Source organism: Microtus ochrogaster, linkage group LG5 (assembly GCF_000317375.1).
Source record: "Microtus ochrogaster isolate Prairie Vole_2 linkage group LG5, MicOch1.0, whole genome shotgun sequence".
Lineage (NCBI taxonomy): Eukaryota > Metazoa > Chordata > Mammalia > Rodentia > Cricetidae > Microtus > Microtus ochrogaster.
In genome coordinates, this window is record NC_022031.1 from 43531288 (window position 1) to 43552350 (window position 21063).

The 21063-nt window shown below is 44.9% G+C and overlaps 2 protein-coding genes across 3 annotated transcripts in view; both read left to right on the forward strand.

Moving 5' to 3' along the window:
- The window catches only part of LOC101980924 (tomoregulin-1), a 125316-nt gene extending 112872 nt beyond the window's left edge, over positions 1-12444 (forward strand). For both annotated transcript variants that reach the window (XM_013351893.2, XM_005362167.1), the window contains 3 exons: positions 569-692; positions 8184-8342; positions 11313-12444. In XM_013351893.2, coding sequence (XP_013207347.1) covers positions 569-692; positions 8184-8342; positions 11313-11397 — 368 coding nt within the window. In that variant the 3' untranslated portion in view covers positions 11398-12444. The remainder of the gene's footprint in view (positions 1-568; positions 693-8183; positions 8343-11312) is intronic.
- Positions 12445-12567: 123 nt separating this feature from the next.
- On the forward strand, positions 12568-20313 carry Cavin4 (caveolae associated protein 4). Its single transcript, XM_005362168.2, has 2 exons — positions 12568-13339; positions 19166-20313. Exons 1-2 carry the CDS (start codon positions 12932-12934, stop codon positions 19844-19846), a joined length of 1089 nt encoding a protein of 362 aa, XP_005362225.1. The 5' UTR covers positions 12568-12931; the 3' UTR covers positions 19847-20313.
- Positions 20314-21063: the final 750 nt, after the last annotated feature.

Sequence of the window (21063 nt, forward strand, 5' to 3'; positions counted from 1 at the left end):
GGGAGGCGGTGGCGGGGAAGAGACAGAAATCTTTAATAAATAAATAAATAAAAAAGAAAATACACGTGCTTGATGGTTTTCATTCAAAGTAAATCTTTTGCCCTAAAATTTTAGAATCCCTTAACTTGTTCTCTGCCGACGCCATTGTTCTCATAGGAGTCTCACAGGCACCAGGTAAATGAGTAACTTTACCCATTTAAAGCCAATATTGTGTACATCGTCTCTGTCCCAGGGTGAGCTTCCTTCTAGACCTGGCACTTACAGTTTAGCAAAGATGTTTATCTTTTTCAGATGGTTTTTAATATAGCAGTAGTTCATAGTGATCGTGTTCGGCAACTGTTTTTGTGTGCCTCCGATCGAAGTTGTCTACTTGCTACTGTGTTTGTACATAGTGGGTGTTGCGAGGGACCTTAGATCTCGTTTACCCTAGCTGATAAGCCTCCTTTTCTAGCTTGCCCAGCCTGGTGATTGACAGGGTGAATTCATTTGTTTCTGAGCCTTTGGAAAGGTCTATATTTTCCATTTTTTTCTTCTCAGTATTCAGTGACCCGGTTTGTGTTCTCTTAAGATGCTGGCGATCAAAGGGAAGATGTTTATATTGGAAGCCACATGCCATGTCCTGAAAATCTCAATGGGTACTGCATCCACGGGAAGTGTGAATTCATCTATTCTACTCAGAAGGCTTCTTGTAGGTAAGTTGGCCACTCGTGATCAGGAAGGAGAGTTCCCGCTTCTCACTGTCAGCAGCTGCTGCTTCATGTAGATTAACACTAAAGAAGCGGTGTTATCTGCAATAGATGACTTTAAAATAATCCAACCAGTCATCCATATATCATGAAAACCTGGCAAGAAATATGCAAAGATAAGGAACGGGCTGTATTAGGCTTTGGAGGGTGTGAGCTTTCACGTCTTTCTGATGGCTTTTTAATATTAATATGCCTCGTCCCAACACGATTTTGATCTTTCCGCAATCTGTTAGCAAGGTGGTTGAACGACTGAAGAATATATTCCGAGTGGAGAAGAAATAACTCAAATAAAACACGCACTAAAATAGATTCCTAAAAATAAAGGAGTGGGCTGAAGAGCCAGGTGTGAGTGTGAGCGGGAAGTGGAGAGTAAGTGTTCGGCTTCTGTATCCCAGAGATGTGACCTCACCTGTTTGAGGTCAACCGCAAGTTGGGAACAGAGCTGAGAAGAACCTAGACCTCAGACGCCCTGACACGTGGCCTAAGGACTTCAGTGCTGCTTGCTGTTTTCTGTGTGTGTTGCTGTCGCTGTCTGGTTAGCCGGGCATAGACAAGGGGGTAGGGCATTGCTGTCTTGTCTGTTCACGTATGCTCCTAGGAGTTTCTGAGTCTCTTGGGCAAAGCATCAAAACATGGGGGGTTGTTACATTGTACTTTTTCTTATCCTACAGGTTAGTGACTCTGCTTTCCTGGATGTAATAGGAAGCTATTGGTCCTGAGGCCCCCTGGGTCCCTCTTCCTTACCTCCCTTCCCCTTTCCTCCTGCATAAACATGAAGGGCAGAGCAAGTGCTTTCACTGTCCACGGTTGAACAGCACTGGGTAAAACCCTTGGCCTTTTCGCAACTGACCATTCTCGTTGTCTCTGAAGGAGCTGACTTCTCTGTATGCCCCCTGCCCCAAACATTTCCAAACAACAGCTGTATAAAAGAGAAGGGACGAGACAGTGTAAAGCACACATGAATTCTTTATGTGTGTCCCACAGTGGCATAGAAATCTTCAGAGAAGCTCGGGTCCTGATGGCCTACGATGGGGTTTCTTCAGAAAATGTGTAGTAATCAAAACACAGTAAACAGTGCTGTAATCTGTACGTGTGCTTGGGACAGTCTGGGACCACAAAACAAAAGAAATATAGAGATAGCTGAGGGAAGAAGGAGGAAGGGTCCAGAGTCTCCTTGGCTTCTGGCCGTGGCAAAACTGAAGCGGAGAATTTCAGAGCCATGAGGTGTGGGGGAAATGATGGCTTTAGTTTCACATGCTGGTGTATCCATTTATGCGGCTCACGGCAATTGATTTGAAAACTCACGGGAAATACAAGTGGAGAAGTAGGCTTAAGAATAATTCTATCTCTAGCCTATTCCCTTTACCCGGTAGGCTTTCTGCATCTACCATCTCTTGTAGTTGATCTCCTGTATCACCTCTGTTCCTCTCCTGCTTTGTCGTATTGACAAAACTGTAGTCTAGTTCATTCCGGTTTCCCCTGGACTGCATGGCCAAGCAGAGTACTGTGGACACGTCTCTCCTCCTTGCCGGCAGCAGATGGTCTTGTGTCCAGGCTTCCACAGGTTGTCAGTGTCACCCAAGCGGTCTTCTTTCCTCCATATCCTAGTGTAAATGTATTTTATGTGTCTATAAATCGATTGTGAGTACTTTTTTTTTCCTTCCACAAAGAAACCCACCACACTCCTTTCTTTCACAGAAGAACTTGAGTTGTCTGTGGTCTGTCTCCAGTTGTCATTTCTGGTCTCTCTTGAACTCACTCCAGTAAGCGTTTGTCTCCAGCATCCTACAGAGCCTGTTCTTACAGCTGAAGTCAGTGGTCAAGTCTTGGTGGTAAATTCACATTCAAGTGGTTGACAGCATTTCCTGTGTCTCGTGTGTTATTCTCTTGGCTCCTAAGATGAAACTCTCTTGTTTTTCTTCTGTCTCAATGGATCTTCTACTCTTGGCTGGTTTCCACTTTGCCCCCTGACCTTACAGTGTTGTAGTGCACCTTGTATTCTCCCTGAGTGACTGGATCCAGTCTTTGGGTCTTTTGTAGATGTCATTCAGTTCACATAAGTGCCAGTCCTTTCTCTTGAATCTGAGGTTCTTATCTGTGATTTCTTTACATTTCCGTGGATGTCTGGCTCCATCTCAGCCCCCGCACCACCACCCTGGATCCATCTGCAAGTTCTTTCATCCTACTGGATGCCAACTCTGTCTCTTCAATTGTTTAGACAGACTACCACAAGCACACCTTTGATGTCTCTCCCTCTCATGTTCCCCATCTTATTGGCTGGGTAGAACTCTTAGCTATTCTGTTTCAAAATATATCTTAACCAGAATTTCACTGCTCCTCAGTCCAGGCACCAGACCCTCATGCATATGTACACACACACACACACACACACACACACACACACACACACACACACACTTTTTATATAACCATTTAGTTTACTTATTATGCCTTTGGATTTCTACTAGAGGATATGCTTTTTCGTTTCTTTTTTTTTTAAATACTATTTTTTAAAAAAATGTATGTGTATGTGTGTAGAAGTTCAGGCCCGCGGGCTGGAGTGATGGCTCAGAGGTTAAGAGCACTTACTGCTCTTCCTGAGGTCCTGAGTTCAATTCCCAGCAACCACATGGTGGCTCTCAACCACCTGTAATGAGATCTGATGCCCTCTCTGGCATGGAAATACACAGGCAGTAGGAACGCCTACACAATAAATAAAAATCTTTAAAAAAAAAAAAAAAAGTTCAGGCCCGCATGTAGAAGTCAGAGGTGCATCTCAAGTCTCCTTTATCTTTACCTTTCACTTCCTTTGAGACAAGGTAGATCAGGCTTGCTGGCCTGCAACTTCTGGGGCTTTTCCTGTCTCTGCTTCCCACAGTCCCATGGGATCTCTGAGAAACATAGTTTTTATTGTATCTGGCTTTATGTGGTTCTGGGGATCTGAACTCAGGTCGTCATGTTTGCAGTGAAGTGGTTTATTGCTCGACCCGTCTCCGTAGCCTGGGATTCTGCCCCTTTGTGGCCGTGTTTCCCTGAATGTGAAGCTGTAGTACTGAAACTTGGCAGTTACTCGGTAAAAGCGCTAAATGGCTGAGCCGATGAATCAGTGTGTGAAGCCAAGGGCCGGAATGAGGTTACCAGGGGGGCTGAATCCCTGGGTCCACCCTCAGTAGCAGAAGAAGCAATGGCAACTGAGAGCTTCCCACTCTAGATGTTTGGACTGTGGAAAAGTCAGTTGTGGAAGGTGTTATCCAGGGGATGATGTGAGTGAGGTATGTGGGCTGAAGGTCCTTTCTGATACTCAGATTTTCAGATCTGAGTTAAGCTGGACTGTCTGAGAGCCGCACATCTAGGGTATTGTTATAGCTCTCTGCGGAGCTGTTTTGATTTTACTGAGCTTTGACTTTGAGCCATTAGCCTACCATGAAGGACATTGTTTTAAAAGTCTCATGGGTCCTCATTACAGTATTGGATTTACTGCTGCTGTGCTGTTGAGAACTATACTCTCTATATTAGAAGTTACCCTCTTTGCACGAGGACCCGTGAAGGGAAGTTCCCTTGAGTTTAATAGTGGTAGCAACTGCTTGTCTGAAATGACTTGTTTGATTTTGTTTTATGGAGATTGCTTTTGGGTCGGTATTCTTTCCCTCTTCTCTGTTTCCCCCCTCTTCCTCCTCCTCTCTCCCCTCTCTCCTCCTCTCCTTTCTCTTCCCTTCCCTTCCCTGCCCCCTTCCCTTCTTCTTCCTCTCCCTCTCTACCCCTCCTTTCCAATCCAGTGGTCAGTTTTAACACATTTTTTAAATCCTATGCCCTTTACCCTTTGAGCACTAGGTAACCAGGAATCTATTTTCTGTCTCTGTAAGTAATTTATTCTAGGCATTCTTTCTTGAGTCAAGGTCTTATGTATCCCAGACGGTCTTAAAGTCACTCTGTAGCAGAGGCTGGCCTTGAACCCCTGTATAGGGGGTACTGGGAATCAAACTTGGCCTTATGAATGTTAGCCAAGTGCTCTACCAACTGAGCCACATTCTCTGCCCTATTGTGCATATTTCATGGAACTGGGATGATAAACTATAGTCTTCCATGTCTGACTTGTTTCACCGGGTATCAAGGTATTGGGTACCAGCCCCTCAGATCTCTCAGGGTTCAGAGAGAATGCTTTCAGAAAGCATAGGAATTAGTAAAAAATCGTAGGGCAAAATGAATTCTCTACTATGTACTTTCCCCCTTCATCCTCTTTTATTGTTCTGTTTCTACTCTAATTAATCCTATCATACTTCTAATTCCTCCTAGCTGCTTCTTCTATTCTAAAATCTCTTCTCCTAAAGGAGCCTTGAAACGATAAGGAAATTACAAGACCTACCTTCTCATTGGTCAAGAGCACACTTCTAGGATAAGTGATAAGGGAGCTGAGCCGTTACCGTGGCAACCTAAGGTGCCAAGGCCACAGGAACAAGACTGTGACCAGACTGGGGGTGGGGGTGGGGGGCAGAGTGCCCAATGACAAAGTTGAGACACAGGTCCATTGTTAGTAGACTGGCAAGTGATAAATTGGCATGCTTTTCTTAGTAACCTTGGTGGGCCATCTGTGACTCTGACCTTGTGCATAGCTGTAAGGATCTCTTTACAAAAAGGCCTTTTAGTCTAGTTTGAACTTGCTTTGAGGTGAACTAATTGTGAGCTCTTTGTGTGCAGTTAGTCTGGCAAAAGAACAAGACAGGGTGCTAGGTGTTCACAGTCCTTGTGGAACAAATAGATCCAGTTATGAAGCATGTCCCAGTATATATTCTATATGTCAGAATTTGTATGTGTGTGTGTGTATACATATATAAATTGAAAAGACATCTTCCTGACCACCCACAGATATATGTGCCCATAAGATGGAGATGCAACCATGAGATCACATATACACATCACATGAGATTACACACTACAATGCAAGTATTGGGGAGACACCAAACTGCTTTAGCAAAAGTGAGCACAGTTTCCAGTTGACGGTCTTGCAGGCCTTCTCTGGACAGGATGAACCTCCATCAGAAAAACCACTCCTCTGGACACTAGTTACCGCCTGCTGTAACTCTCATGGCCCCTGGCAACCAGTAAGGCTGTTTCTAAGCCTCACCAGTGTCTAGGTTCCGTCCTGTGGCTGAGGGACAGTCTGCTGTGAGGATTGGATCACATGTTTAAACTCAGCCGATGAGTGCTGGATGTCACACACATTTGGACTGTTTTGAGTGACGCTGCCCTGAGCACTTGTGTTTTTGTGTGGACATAAGCTTTGGTTTACTTGGGTAAATGCTAAAGAGAGCTGCCCGTCTCCTGATCTCCCTGGATTACAGATTGTAGATGTGAACCACTGCATTTGACACTTTCCCGGGGATCACACTTGGATCGTCAGGCTCCTCAGCTACTTGTTTGCTTTCTACACGTTCCATGTAGTGTCTTGTCAAATACTTAATTTGCTGATGTGATTTTCCTTTGTGTAGGCTGCCTTTGTACTTTCTTGATAATGTGAAGGTCTCCGGTTTGATTTAGCCCTGTTTATCTTTGTTGCTGAAGTTATGTTTTTTGTTTTTGTGCTGTGTCTAAGATTATTGCCCGATCTACAATCTGGGATCATTAAACCTTGTGTGCATGTGTTTCTAACAGCCTGTTTTGTAGCTTTAGCTCCTACATTCAGACCTGTGACCTGTTTTCTTACTTTGCTTTCCATTGTTATGATAAAAGTAGCATGACAAGAAGCAACTCGAGGGAGAAAGGGTTATCTCCTCTTTCGCCTCTAAATGTCACAGTCCCTTCTTGAGGGACACCAAGGCGGGAGCTAAGGCAGGAACTGGAGCAGAAGCCAAGGGGAAGACTGCGCACTGACTTGATTTCAGGCTACCTTTCTTCTCCCCCCCCCCCACCTACTAAGGAATGGTACTGCCCGCAGTGGGCAAGGCCCTCCCACATCAATCAATGATTAAAAAAAAAAAGGCCACACAACTTGTAACAGTCCAGTCTGATGGAGGTGGTTCTTCAATTAAGGTTTCCTCCCCCCAGATAACCCTAGTTTCTCTCATATTGAGAAAACTAACCAGCACATCCACTTTTAATTCATTTAGAGGGTGCAGAAAGGAAGAGGTTAAGAACCCAGTGCAGAACCTCCTGACAGGAGTCCAAGAACTCTAGAGAGTGAGTGAGCAAGCCCACACCACACCCGCTCCCCTGTTGCCTAGCACCCAGGTTTCCTTCCTGTTGTTGTTTGCATTTTACCACGACACTGCTTCAAATCCTTTCGTCACAAAGTGTGGGACAGCAGTGAAAATACCACTCGTGCCCCGTGAGTTCACGGTGGTGCCCCCTCCATGCCGTGTGCTTTATTCATGGCTTCCAGTAGAAGTCTTGCTAATTTATACGTTTCGCTTCTGTCAGCTCTAAATATCCTATGCGTTTCCCTATCAAATTATTATCACCAGCTGATGACGGCACCTTTATATTTACCTTTAATTAGAATGGGAAGGTTTCTAAGATTGGCATCCACTTGACTGCTTTGCTCTGTTTGTTTAATAACTTACTTTCCTCTCCCCTGCATGTTAAGTGTTTATGCTGTTGGCACCGAGAAGCGTCTGGAATATAATTTGATGCTATGTCCATAGAATTGTGACTGGTTCTTCCTCTCAATTCAGTAATCTTATTCCCAGGTATCTATCCTAAAGTATAACTACAGGGAAAATATAAATTTTGTGACTTTTTCCAGGGATTGCGGCACACCCTAATATCCCTGCTTCTGGGATGTGGAAGCAGGAAAATGGAGTTCTAGGTTAGTTCAGAGTATCTCCTGAGACCTGGTATCAAAAAAAAAATAATAAATTCTCCTGTGTTTGTGGTGTGTTCAGCCATAAATGAGACATGTGTATCACACCGCTTTCCCCAAGGCTGAGGAAATGCCGTGGAAGAGAGGATGGACAGATCGTAGACTCAGGTTAGGCGTGAAATTGCGTCTTCTGCACATGGCAGGTCCAGTGCACTTGTGAATTCAGTGGCTGTGGTCACCTGCACAAGACCTGTATGAGATTTTCCAGCAGGAAGAGCGGAGGGGCACCTGAGCCACCACCCCTAACTGAGCACTGTTGACATTGAGGCTGCCAGGAGAGGGGAGTCAGTTTCCTTTAGGGGTGTATGGTCCCTGGTAAATCGGTTATGTTCTGATGACTGTCTCACACCCATATGTACATGGGCGGCACAGATTGAACCCAGTGTGCTATTAATAAAAAAAAAAAAGAAAAAGGAGGGAAAAAAAGGGACATGAAGTTGGGAGGGAGTGGGGGTATCAAGAAGTTAATTGGGGAGGAGGAACCTGACGGAACCACACTGTATGCATGTGTGACATTCTCAAAGAATGCTATATTGAAAATGTAATTCTCACAGGGATCACTCCCCCTCCCCCCCTTGCAGATGCGAATCCGGCTACACCGGGCAGCACTGTGAGAAGACGGACTTCAGTATTCTCTACGTAGTACCAAGTAGGCAGAAGCTTACGCACGTCCTCATCGCAGCCATCATTGGAGCCGTGCAGATCGCCATTATAGTCGCGATTGTCATGTGCATAACCAGGTGGGTAATGGCCGTAGAGTGGTGACGTTCAATGGTGCCCTGGAAGGTGTAAATCAGAGCAAACCCTGCACGCATTCCCCCGTGTAAGGAGCCTTAAGCTGGCCAATTCATCAGCCACAGTTCTAGTGTCTAGTCCACTGGACAGGATTTCTCGTGGGTCTGACTTCTCTCTGTCTTGCTTCTTTAGAATATGTGTAGGAACTCATTCCCAGAGCTAGGGACATACCTGGGCTATTGGCAGAGGAGGTGTGGGAACAGTCCATGTTGTCAAGGAGCTAGGGAGCTTAGAGCTGTGGACTAGGAGCACTGGATTCAGGGACAGTGGTTGAGTCAGAGTTTCTGGAATGCATCCACAGGGGAGCCATGCGGCAGTGATTTAAATCTTGCAGAATTGTGTTTTATGGCCTGAGAATATACTTTACCTGTAGTAAGTATGGTAAGAAAGAAAACAGCCATCAACTTTATAGATAACCTTCTCTGACTATATCCGGATTACAGTGGTAAATTAAAAAAAAAAGCTTTGAAATACTGTGCTCTAGGACAGGCTCCAAAGCTACAAAGAAATCCTGTTTCAAAAAAAAAAATATTGTGTTAAAAATAAAGCACAGGGGCCAGCGAGAGGGCTGGTGGATTAAGGCTCTTGCCACCAACCCTGATAATCTGAGTTTGATCTCTAGGACCCACATGGTAGAAGAAGAGAACCTCTCAAAGTTGTCCTCTGATGTACACACACACACACACACACACACACACACACACACACACGATAAATGTAAAAAATTAAAAGCATTTATTCTATGTTAAAAGACTTACCTGCAGCACAGTTGACAGTAAATGGGTGTTTTTCAAATGAGTCGGAATGTGTCCGGCCAGACTGGAATTTACAGTGGACAGGAAGTCATAGCACATCAGGTGGGTACCGACAAGCTGGTTGGATGGATAGGCCTCCTATCCAAGGCCTGGAAAAAGATCTTCAAGTAGTCCCAGCACCCTGGAGCCAAAATGATAAATCTGGAAATGATGGGAAAACGTTCTCTGAGTAGCGGATATTTTTCATGAAGTTTAGGCACTAAAGTCAGTGTGCTTTATTCCACAGAACAGATGATCTGCCTTTAGGCGAGACTCCTGAGCATCAAATTGGGCAGTAGATCAAAGTAGGGACATAATGGCATAACAAACAATGACAACAGGAAAAGAAGATGGGGGAAAAACATTTAACAGCCTAGCCAGCTGTGGCCATTCAATACAGGCTCAGAGGTTAACTACTTTGCCTGTGGCCACTCGGCTAGCACAGGGAAGTGACTGGGTTTGGATCCCGTGTGTGTGTGTGTGTGTGTGTGTGTGTGTGTGTGTGTGTGTGTGTGTGTGCAGAGCAGGTGATTCTTCTGCCATTCCTCGTTCAGCAGAAGCCATCTAGGAGGCAGTACCTGGTGAATCCTGCTGGGAATAGGTCAGCCAGATATGACTGCTGCGTGGGGGCAGGAACCAAACTTGCTTTGGTTGAGGTTTAGTGTGTTTGAACCATGTTAAAGACCATGTGCAGGACTGATTGAACTGGGGGAGGTGGGTGATAAGGGGAGAGCATTTAGGGCTTCAGTAGAGGAACACACAGCGTGATAGGGATGAGAGGAGTAACACTGTCCTGACGTTTGTTCCCTACTAAGGGCACCTTTACTGTAACATACGGAACACAGCCTTTCCCCACCCTGCTCCCGAATGGCTCGCTGTCTTGTGTGGAATATTGTGATGACATTCTTGGACCACACCTCTGAATTTTTAAGGCATGCCTCTCCCATGTAGGCCATTAGGAGACAGCTGTTCATCCACCATGGCTGTTGCTTATGAGGAATCTTCCTTTTAACGGATGCTCCTACTGGCCCACTTCTCAGTGAGTCGTGGTTTTTTTCTTTATGCTTTCAGACTCCTGGAATGACAGATTGACAGGGACTTTGAACGCGTCTCAGCCAAACTCTTCACTGTATAGAAGGAAAAACCTTGGTCCCAGGAACTTGGAGCTCCTCCTGTTCATGGTGGTTTAGTGGCAGTCAGAGCCGGTTGCTTGGCCCGTCATTCAGCTCCTTCATTAGGAAATGGATGAGATCCCAGCCTTGTCTCCATCAGACTATTTTTATAAGGATTAGTGAGAGAAAATCCTTTGAAGCCATCATACATGTTGTCATTAAGGCTTTTAAGTTAAAGCCAAAGCAGTCCTCTTTGAAATTGAATAAAAGCATGAAACAAACTTATTCCCAGGCACTGTTTCCACCAAGGGGCATTGAAATTGCACAGGTGGCTAGGAGAGTAGTAGGCGGTTACTACTACAGCCAGTAGGATCCAAAGGCAAAGCACAGCGTTCCCTTCAGCACCTTTGCTCTGCGTTAATGCGTTCTTTTGTCCTGAGATTTGTTCTACATTAGGGCCACATTCACTGAGATAGAGGACCTGTCCTGGGGTCTCTCAGCTGAGGGTCCCCGTTTCCAGTACGGTTCTGTGGCCTGCTGCAGCTGCTGTACACCAGCTCCTCATGTTTTCTTGCGTTAGAGGACTTGAGTGCACACCGTCAGAGATTATCAGCGCAGTGCGACTCGGTCTCCAGCGAAACATTTCATGTCATTTTGGTGCCGTGATAACGCTCAGGGGAAACGGCCAGGTCAGCATCTTTCCTACCGCCACAGTGATTCATCACTGGAACCGAGCAGCTGCCAGGCCAGAGAGGCAGGCATCCTTCTCAGAAATGTCTATCAGCAGCGTGGGCACCGTTCCTAATTCACGAGTGTGATCCCTCCCAACACCCAGCCATTTAGCAAAGAACAAACAGCCGTTACGTCTGTCCTCATCTTGCCTTGAAATAAACAGTGTCTTGTTTCGTTTCCTAACTTGGTGCAGTGTGTGAACTGGGTATTACTTTGACATGGTTTAAACATTCCTAGCTAAATAATTTTTTTTTCTTTCTGTGTTTTTGTGCAACAGAAAATGCCCCAAGAACAATAGAGGCCGTCGGCAGAAGCAAAACCTAGGCCATTTTCCTTCAGACACTTCATCCCGGATGGTGTGAACTGACTTTTATATGCACACTGACCATGTGATGTACATTTATTACGTCTTTTTTTAAAGAATGGAAATATTTATTTCAGAGGCCTTATTTTTGGACATTTTTAGTGTAGTACCGTTGGCTCGTATTTAGAGTATTTAGCTACAGCAGTTTTGGACTGTTTAGTAGTCTCCGTTTTATGTTTTTAAATACAGAAATCGGTTTCACGAATTTGTACCACATGGTAATACTAAGAATTGTTCTTTCCCCGTGGAATGTAATATTTTTGCAAAGACGGACGGACCCGCTTCACAGTGGCTGTAACGTCAGACTTCTCCAAGGACCACAGCAAACGGAGAAGCATGAACTGAAAGTAAAGATGTTTACAGATCCCTTTTCTTACAGAAAAAAAAAATCTAGAAGACACTGTGTTAAAATAGATATCTAAATGGTTTTGAGATTTAGTACCTGCTTTTTTTTTTTAGACACTGCCCCTTATTGCATGAGCTGCAAAGCTGTGTGTGTTTTAGATGTAACATATTTATAAGCCGTACGAACTGGAATCGACGATTTCTCTCTTTGAAGACATAGTTCTGATAATTTGGAAAGATACCTGGGAATTAATTAATGACGGAGCAGCTCATTGGAAATAGATTTAGATATTGTCAAGATAGGCTGTTTAACGAGCAGATTGGAATAAAACCTACTTATCAGTTAAACTACTTTAATCCACATCCACTTTTAAACATGGCGTTTGTTTTCATAGAAATACACAAATCGTATCAGTGTTTATGAATACAATGCAGAAATAATTGTTAATGATTGGTGCTCTGAAAGTGAGCTTCAGAATGACCCACGACCTCTGATTCGAATTTGTCCTGTGGTAGCTCTATTAATAGATGGTTGCTGTTCAAGGGTCTGAGATGTGAGTAGAATGTATTGAGGTGTCTAATGTGTAGCTTGGCTAGTCAAAATTATGCATGTAGGATTTAAAGACTATGTTCAAACTTAAATAATAATTTTAATAATTTGATTTGGAAAAGCATGTTATAATATAATGTTTTCACTATATGGCCTGTTTTGTGTGTTTATTTCTTGTAGTCTTTGGTACTGGTCTATTAGTACTTGTAATAGGTGAAATGAACAGGAAAGGAAGATTGCGGTCCACAATAGTTGTACAAACTATTGCTTGAAATGATCCAAAGAGAAAAACTTTGCTCAGTGTTCCAAGCTGCTTTGCTTGGCTTGCAGGCTTCTTATGAGTAACACAGTGACTCCAGTGAACTTCAGACAGCTTTCCCTTCCCACCCACATGGTCTTATTTGAGGCCCTTAGTCAGTCAGCAAGCATGTTTGGAACTGGCCCCGGTGCTTTGCAAGGGCTCGTGTTGCAGGACGGTCACGGATGGGCATTTGTAGTTATAAATACTTGACCACTCTCCAGGGTGCGGCTTTCAGCCCTTAAAAGCGGCTTCGTGTAGCCTGCTACCGAGCCGACTTTTGGCTTCGAGTATAGGAACTGATTGCTATAGGACATTATCTGCTGAGGGAGAAGTAAGATGGAGCACAACGGGTCTGCTTCCAGCGCTGGTAAAATCCACCAGAATCGATTGTCAAGTGTGACTGAAGACGAAGACCAAGACGCCGCTCTTACGATCGTGACTGTGCTGGACAGGGTGGCCACCGTCGTGGACAGTGTGCAGGCCAGCCAGAAGAGAATAGAAGAGAGGCACCGGGCGATGGAGAACGCCATAAAGTCTGTCCAGATTGACCTGCTGAAGCTCTCACAGTCCCACAGCAACACGGGCTACATTGTCAACAAGCTGTTTGAGAAGACCCGGAAAGTCAGCGCTCACATCAGAGACGTGAAGGCCAGGGTGGAGAAGCAGCAGGTCCACGTAACCAAAGTTGAAAGCAAGCAAGAAGAAATAATGAAGAAAAACAAATTCCGCGTGGTAATATTCCAGGTAAGCTTGCGCTTGTGTTCAGCTTGATGACTGTAGTCTCGGTCACAGAGGTTTCTGGTGTCATGTCTCAGCCACCGTCTGTGGTATGTCGTGGAGCTCGCTGAGTAGCCACCTCAGGGTAGAGCCATTCTTGCTAACCAACACTCTGCCATCCGTGGCCTGAGCTTCTTAACTGGTCACGTAATGTGAACTGTGGCTCGCGGCTCAAGCTGTTTCTTCCCTTTGAAACTTAATTCTGTCAGTTTTTGTTTTGTTTTTTTCTTCAGTATTTGAGTCCTATTAAGCATAGTGACCCAGTAGACTTCAGAATGCTGGAGCCAAAAGAGTCCTAAGAAATCTCACGTTAAAAAACCATCTTTGTTACCTAAAAGAAGAAACTGGGACGGGCAGAGGATGTAGGTCAGTGTCAGTCAAATTGTTTTGGCTTTTTTTTTTTTTTTTTTTGCTAAGTTCCTATCACTCTTCAATACTTTAAAAAATTGGAGCATACCTGTGGCAACACGCAATGTCTGCAGTACTATTTTGAGCTCTTGTAAATGAAAAGGGACGCGTTAAACTCTTTCCCCCTCATTAGGAAAGAATAATGAAGAGAGAAGAGTTTCTAAACTACAGAGTAGAAGAGATCAGGGCTCCTTTCTCAGCCGCCTAAACAGTGGCCATCACGGAACCGTAAATCCAGGGTGCGAAGGTTAGAATGGGCGGCTTTCCCCGTCCCGCTATTGGGAGAAGCAGCCGGCACCACATTCTAGAAGGCGTTCTTGATAGTGTATATTATGAACTTTACAAATTCCCAAGTCTTCGGGCCCCCGAATTTCATGCCGGGGAGTTGGTTCTAAGTATAAAATCATTAAGTCATGCCGGGCGGTGGTGGCGCACGCCTTTAATCCCAGCACTCGGGAGGCAGAGGCAGGCGGATCTCTGTGAGTTCGAGGCCAGCCTGGTCTAGAAAGAGCTAGTGCCAGGACAGGAACCAAAAAAGCTACAGAGAAACCCTGTCTCGAAAAAAAAAAAATCATTAAGTCATTAATTAAAGTAATTAATGGGAATGTCCATCAGTACATGTGCACAGCAATATGCTTTTAAAAGCGGAAGTCCATGGCATAGACCCCCTAGAAGAATAAAACACAAAATGAAGTGCAGACACAGTTGGTGGGAACATCAGGGTCCATAACCTTCCCGTTCTCTGTGCCTTGATCAGGGCTCCAGCGTGCTCTGCTGAGTGATCGAGTTACACTGGGAAGGGAGAGTGGTATTTGGGACTTGTTTCGGAGTTCACAGGTTATTGAGGATAATAGAGAGGAGAGAGAGGAGGCGCTTATTTCAAAGATAGAAGAGTGGGCCAGTGTCCTTTTCTATCACCCTTCCAGGCCTCTAGAGGCCTTTCTCTGGGCTTAAAAATGTCACCTGCTTCAGGTGTCAATTCCAGTGTCAGAGCAGGCAGTGGTGAGCTGGGAATGGGACTGTGGAATAAATCCACTCTCCTTACAGGGGCGTTAGCCCCTGCCTGGGCTCTTACCCTTCACTGGCATGTGTTATGTCGGGAAGTACACTTGGAGTCCCTGGGTCTGGGGACCAGGTTTCCCACAGGATTGACAGAAGCCCCAGCAAGGAAACAAAAATTCCAGCTGGTCCCATCCACTGAAGTAATTCTTTCTCTGACTCCCATTTCTCTGTAACTTACTGCTATTTTCTGTCTTTGGATCCTATAGTTTCGTGAAGGAACTGAGCGGCACTAGTTAGTGACAAACCTCTTCTTTTAAGATAGAGTATCTTGAAGAATCTGTGAAATTTAGTTGTTCAAATTACGCAAGAATTTGTCAGGAAAAAAAAAACCAGTTGCTATCTTTTATACGTGTACAGGGAAAATATGAGGTCTCATATTATGGGCATAGGACTCAGATTCATGTACTTGTTATACATTAGAATATATGTAGATATGTATGATATTTACATAATTATTTTTAGCTGTTAAAATTAGCTATAATCAATTCTCATAGTTATTTGAAGATTTTCCCTTCTAATTTATTTCGAAACCAAGCTAGTCAGCTAAAGTGTATCTTCATTTTCATTTGAGATTTTCCTTATATTTCCCCTGGGCATATCTTGTTGCTAATCTCTTATATTGATGACAGGGATAAACTTGGTAACAAGGGATAATAATAAAAACAGTATCAGATAAACAAAATATTGGCATCCTACCTTTTGCAGTTGTATATGGCTAAGCTTTTGCCAAATTCTGGATGTTGGCATTTAAAAATGGTGTGACATTCTTACCCAGGTTGTTTCTCTTTGAACACTCGTTCACCCTGGTGACCTCTCTCATGCGTGGCATGAGCCACAGTGTATCTTCTCATAGTTCCAGTAACTTTTTAAAGCACAAATCTGTGGTTACCTAGTAAGTTTCGGAACATCCTCAATAAGTCCCAGAGTTCTCTGCATCTAAAATGCCCCATCTGTGTTAATTTCCTATTAATTCAATCTCACTTTACTCTGACCCACAGTTTTTGTTCTGTTGCAAAAAACAATTCTTTAGATCAGGTGTGCTGGTACACAACTACAGCCCTTGCACTCACGAGGAGAAAGCAGGGGGATTAGGAATTCAAATACACAGTGAGTTTGAGGCATGCTTGAGCTATGTGAGATCCTGTCTCAAAAACAAAAAGAAGTTACCTGGATTTTCATATCCAAATGTGGCTGTATTCATATGCCAACTATAATTCACCCCTACGACCTTGCGTTATCAGTAGAGTTATCACCTTAGCTCATGGTGGCAAGGATTCATAGGAACTGGGATGGATTTCCAGGCAAGATCTTTTTCTAGCCTTGCCTTTCTCTGTTCACCTTTGTTTTAAAGCCTGATTTTCTACTCTGCGGTGCGTCTGAAGAAAATGGCAAGTGATTCCCATTTCCCTGTGTCTGGTGCCTTCCCTGCAGCATTGTGAGGATCTCTACCTACCAAGCAATACCCTTGGGCTCTTTCCTTGTCTAATCAACCTTCTCCGGCTCGCCCAACCCACACGGTTGCTGGGCTGCTTCCCACAGCAGGTGCAGGAAGGAGAGGAATAACTTCGCCGCCTCTAACTGATTCATCAGGAAGTTATGAGACGCCCACTTCTGCCTCTCTCGTTGGGGAGAGGGAGGCTCATGGGCACTTGGATCTTGTAGCCAAAAATGTAATTTAAATTAAGGAAAAAGATTCTAAGGATGCCATCCTGGCTTTCAGGCTGGTTATATTTTAGGGTGTGTGCAAGCATCCTCCTTGTGTATTTACTGCATTTGTTTGTTGAATGGAATCAACATGGATCTCAAGTATCAATGCTGGTTGTTTTTTTGTTTTGTTTTGTTTTCTCTTTCTTTCTTCCTTCCTTCCTTCCTTCCTTCCTTCCTTCCTTCCTTTCTTTCTTTCTTTCTTTCTTTCTTTCTTTCTTTCTTTCTTTCTTTCTTTCTTTTTCTTTGAAATTATAACTCATGGTCCAGTTTTGAAAAATCTCACAATTCCCAAAGTTGCCTATTACGTTTTAGAAATAATCTCTAAGTAGCACACCAGGTTCCTTTTACCCATACCCTGTGCTGGCTTCTCCACACTTGGCAGAGTTTGTTTTCCTCCTAAACCAGTTAGTCCCCAGCCTCGGGGGTCCTGCTCCTGGTGTCCTGTCTTCTTCACTGGCTGGTGGTTCCCTTTTTTGTTTCCTTACTCATGTATAGGTTCAAAATCCCCCAACATTCTAAAATCAAAACCTGAACATTTCCTTCCTTCCTTCCTTCCTTCCTTCCTTCCTTCCTTCCTTCCTTCCTTCCTTCTTTCCTTCTTCAGTTCTTTCTTCTAACAGGATTTTACTGTATAGTCCAGGTATTGAACTTGTGATCCTCCTGCTTCAGCCTCCTGAGAACTGGGGGTATAGTTATGGACCACCATGGCAGCAAAATAAAACTTTTAAAATGACTCATTTGTCAGGAGACTTGTCTTGTCCTGAAGTCATTCTGGGAATAGTATATTATCTATTGTAGTTTCCCAAAGTCAATTTAATTCTGAGTTTTGAGAAACCCTTTTTTCTCCTAGGAATTTTGAATGAAACACCACTTTGTCTTCTGATCGCTTGACTTTGGAGTGTGCGTGTGTGTGTGTGTGTGTGTGTGTGCACAAGTGTGCTCTATAGCATGTGTATGGAATCCGGAGAACAACTTTTGGGAACTTATTTTCTCCTTCCAAGGGATCTGAACTCGGGTCATCAGGCTTGCTTGATGTACTTTTTACCTACTGAGCCCAAACACTTCCCCTCTGCCTTGCTTTTTTATGTGGGCTTTGGAGGCTCAACTTGGGTTCTCACATGTGGCAAACACTTCAGCTGAGCTCTCTAGTGCATGAGTTCCATGACTCTTCATTTCATCGCCGTATTAATGGTTCTTGAGTGCCTGTTTCTGGCCCTTACCTCCCTCCTGACTCCCAGTTACTCAGCCTCTCTGTCTGCATACCCAGTGCCCATTCCAGAGACAGTGCCCCACCCTTCCTTCCCAGTTCCTTCTCTGGCTTCTGTGCCTGTCTCAGTTAATGGCGGAGTCCTCTCTCTGTTGATCTAACAACAGGTCCTATGGGTTTGACCTTCAGAGCACCTCTGCAGGCAGAAGACCTCCCGCCCCTTTCCCTGCCCCCCCACACCCTCCCTGATCTACCTTCCCTTTGCTGAAGCTCGGTACTGTCCAGTCATTGTTCTTACCCCATGGCTTGCTTTCAGCAGGTGACCCTTGGACAGCATGCAGCATGGGTCAAATCATGTCTTTGCTGTCCTCAGAATCTTGAGAAGTCTTCCTGTCCGAATAGTAACTCCTGTCCTTACTATTGGCCAATAGGGCCTCTCCTGACCTGGCCTTCTTAACTCTGTACTTGGGGGAACTTGGGACATTTGATTCTTGAGGAAAGCTGTCATTTGTGAAGCTAAAAAAGGTCAAGGGGTATTGGAGACAGAAGCAGGCACATACACGAAGGTGGAGGGTGTGAGTGTCTATTTGACACTGAGATACAGCATCCTATCTGCAAATGTATTTAGGTAACATCTATGCTTATCCTGGGATTTACATCCAAGGTGCCATAGGGTGCACTCCTCTTGTGCAGAGGGTTCAAAACCTTCTCTGTTTGAGGCCCTCAAGAATGGAGCATGCGTCTGGGCTGGAGAAGAGAGAAAGTAGGATCAGGTCAGAACTTTCTAAGCATTCTGCAAAGGTTCGGGTTCTCTCCTTGAGCACTGACGGGCTCTTGGAAGTCTTCAGTGGGTTATAACCAGACTGTGCTGTAAAAACAGTTCTCGGGAAATTCTCAGATGATGGTCTGCAAGGAGGGGGATTAGAGGGGATTGATGGCCCGAGCTGAGACCTGAGGTCCCGAGCAGCAGAACTAAGACATGAGTGGGGGTGTGAGAAGCAGACATTATTTTGCAGTGTTATTGGTGGGACGTGATGACCAGTTGATCGTGGGACGAGAGGGCGAGGAGTATTTGGGGGTGATGTTTGAGGTCCCTGCCTTGTGTGACACCCAAGTGGTCACTGGTGCTGGGAGAGAAAGGGAAGGAAGCTCAAGTGGAGAGCATGATGGGTGGCCTTGAGGTTTGCACCTCTCACTGAAAGATGCCTGTGCTGATGGAGAAGCTTGTCATCTCAGGAGTGGGGAAGCAAAGGAACAGTATCTGTGAGACAAAAGCCAACGGAGAGAGACCTTGAGAAATGCAGCCTGGGACAAACAGCGTGGAGGAGGGTCGTAAGGTGCAACCAGAGGTGACAGCTGGTGCCTGCCATGCAGGAATCACTCACATGCCTTCTTCTTCTGCCCTTCAGGAGAACGTTCGGTGCCCCTCATCCCTGTCTGTTGTTAAAGACAGAAGCCTGCCTGAGAACCAGGAGGAGGACGAGGAAGTCTTTGATCCCCCGATAGAGCTCTCCTCGGATGAAGAATATTACGTTGAAGAAAGCAGATCCGCCAAGTTTAGGAAGTCAGGCAAGGAGCACATTGATCATATCAAGAAGGCATTTTCCAAAGAGAGCATGCAGAAGACGCGGCAGAATTTTGACAAGAAAGTGAGTGGAATTAGAACTAGAATCGTCACACCCGAGAGGAGAGAGAGGCTGCGGCAGTCAGGGGAGCGGCTCAGACAGTCAGGGGAGAGGCTCAGACAGTCAGGAGAAAGATTTAAGAAATCAATTTCAAATGCTGCCCCCTCAAAGGAGGCTTTCAAGATACGCAGCCTTAGGAAACCAAAGGATCCCAAGGCGGAGAGCCAGGAGGGAGACAGAGGGATGGGTGTGGATATCATCGCAGGTAGCCTGGCGCTGGGGCCCATCCATGAGTTCCACCCTGAGGAGTTCAGTGAGACAGAAAAGGAGGTGGCCAAGGTAGGGTGCATTCCCCAAGAAGGAGGGGATCCTCCACCTCCTGAGCCTTTGAAGGTGACTTTTAAACCTCAGGTGAGAGTAGAAGACGATGAATCGCTCCTGTTGGATTTAAAGCAGTCCTCGTAGAGAGGAATTAAGTGTGAGCATCAATCTCAAGTCCCGTGGTCATGGTTTGAATAGAGTAGTCATTTTTTAGTCACACACAGTAGAAAGGCAAATGTTACAAAAACTTCATTTCTTACCTTTAAAGTTCTAAAGATTATAAAAACTTTATATACACAGCTTTCTTATAAGTTCTTCGGGAACTTAAATTCTATTTCCCCTGATAATATATATCACTCTGATAGCTTTTATTCCCCCTAGTGTCACACCTTTTTGTGGCAGTTCTTGGCCAATTAGAACATAGTTGCATGGCTTAGGTGTTTAGATGCTTGGTTATCCGTAACACAGGAGGGGCGAATCTGCTCATCGTTCACAAGCAAACTGTAGCTTTGGGTCAGGATTAACAAACAAGTCCAGTCTCAAAGGGGAGTAGCTGATGAACATATTGTGTTATCCAGATGTTCACGTCTGGAGATTCATTAGTGGATCAGTAGCCATACACCTCATGAAGCTCTTCTGTGAGGGAGTAAAACAATTAAAGTTTTGGGTTTGAGCGTTTAGCTCTGGCATCTTAACTTCCTTGCTGGTGAGCCGCTCAGCCGGTTGCCATTTAGTTCCAGTGATGGAAATGGGGAGGGCTTGCTGGTCCCGTGCTTCTCGGAGGACTTGAGAGGCTGTCACAGAGTGTGTGAGAACAAGACACACATTCAGTGGAGAAGCATGAACCACACCGCTGCCTCTAACAAGACTTAACAGGTGCATCTTTGAAGAAGCCCTCGGTACCAGGCACTGAGGTCCAAGCTGAGCAGAACCTGATGTTGTACTTTGCAAGACTTTTCATAGCTTGAAGAGTGAAAAATAAATGTTTGGATGGGCACTTTTTCGTTAAAGACGGAAACCAACCTTGGACTTTTAGTGGGGTCCTAACATATTCCTCAGAAATCCGTGTCTAACTGCCTTTAGATTTGGATGTGGGGTAGACTAGTGCAGGTTCTGTGTGCACAGCATGGGGTGGAAATCTGGGGCTCAGTTGTGGCTTTTTAAAAGTCTGCCCTGATGTAGGCATAGACATGACCTTTAATACTTCCTATTTTCCAGAGTGAACCCTATAGGGCTAGCATGTCCCAAACAGTGCCCTTGAGTATCCCTCACAGCCACTTTGGAGGATACCGGGTCTCACTTAGCTCTAGATCTGTGCAGTCAGGAAGTTCATCCCACTGCCCGCCACACTTCTGGCACAC

Coding starts and splice junctions, on each gene's coding strand:
- Cavin4 (XM_005362168.2), top strand. CDS start 12,932: ATGGAGCACAACGGGTCTGCTTCCAGCGCTGGTAAAATCCACCAGAAT. Junction 13,340..19,165: donor TCCGCGTGGTAATATTCCAG/GTAAGCTTGCGC, acceptor TCTGCCCTTCAG/GAGAACGTTCGGTGCCCCTC.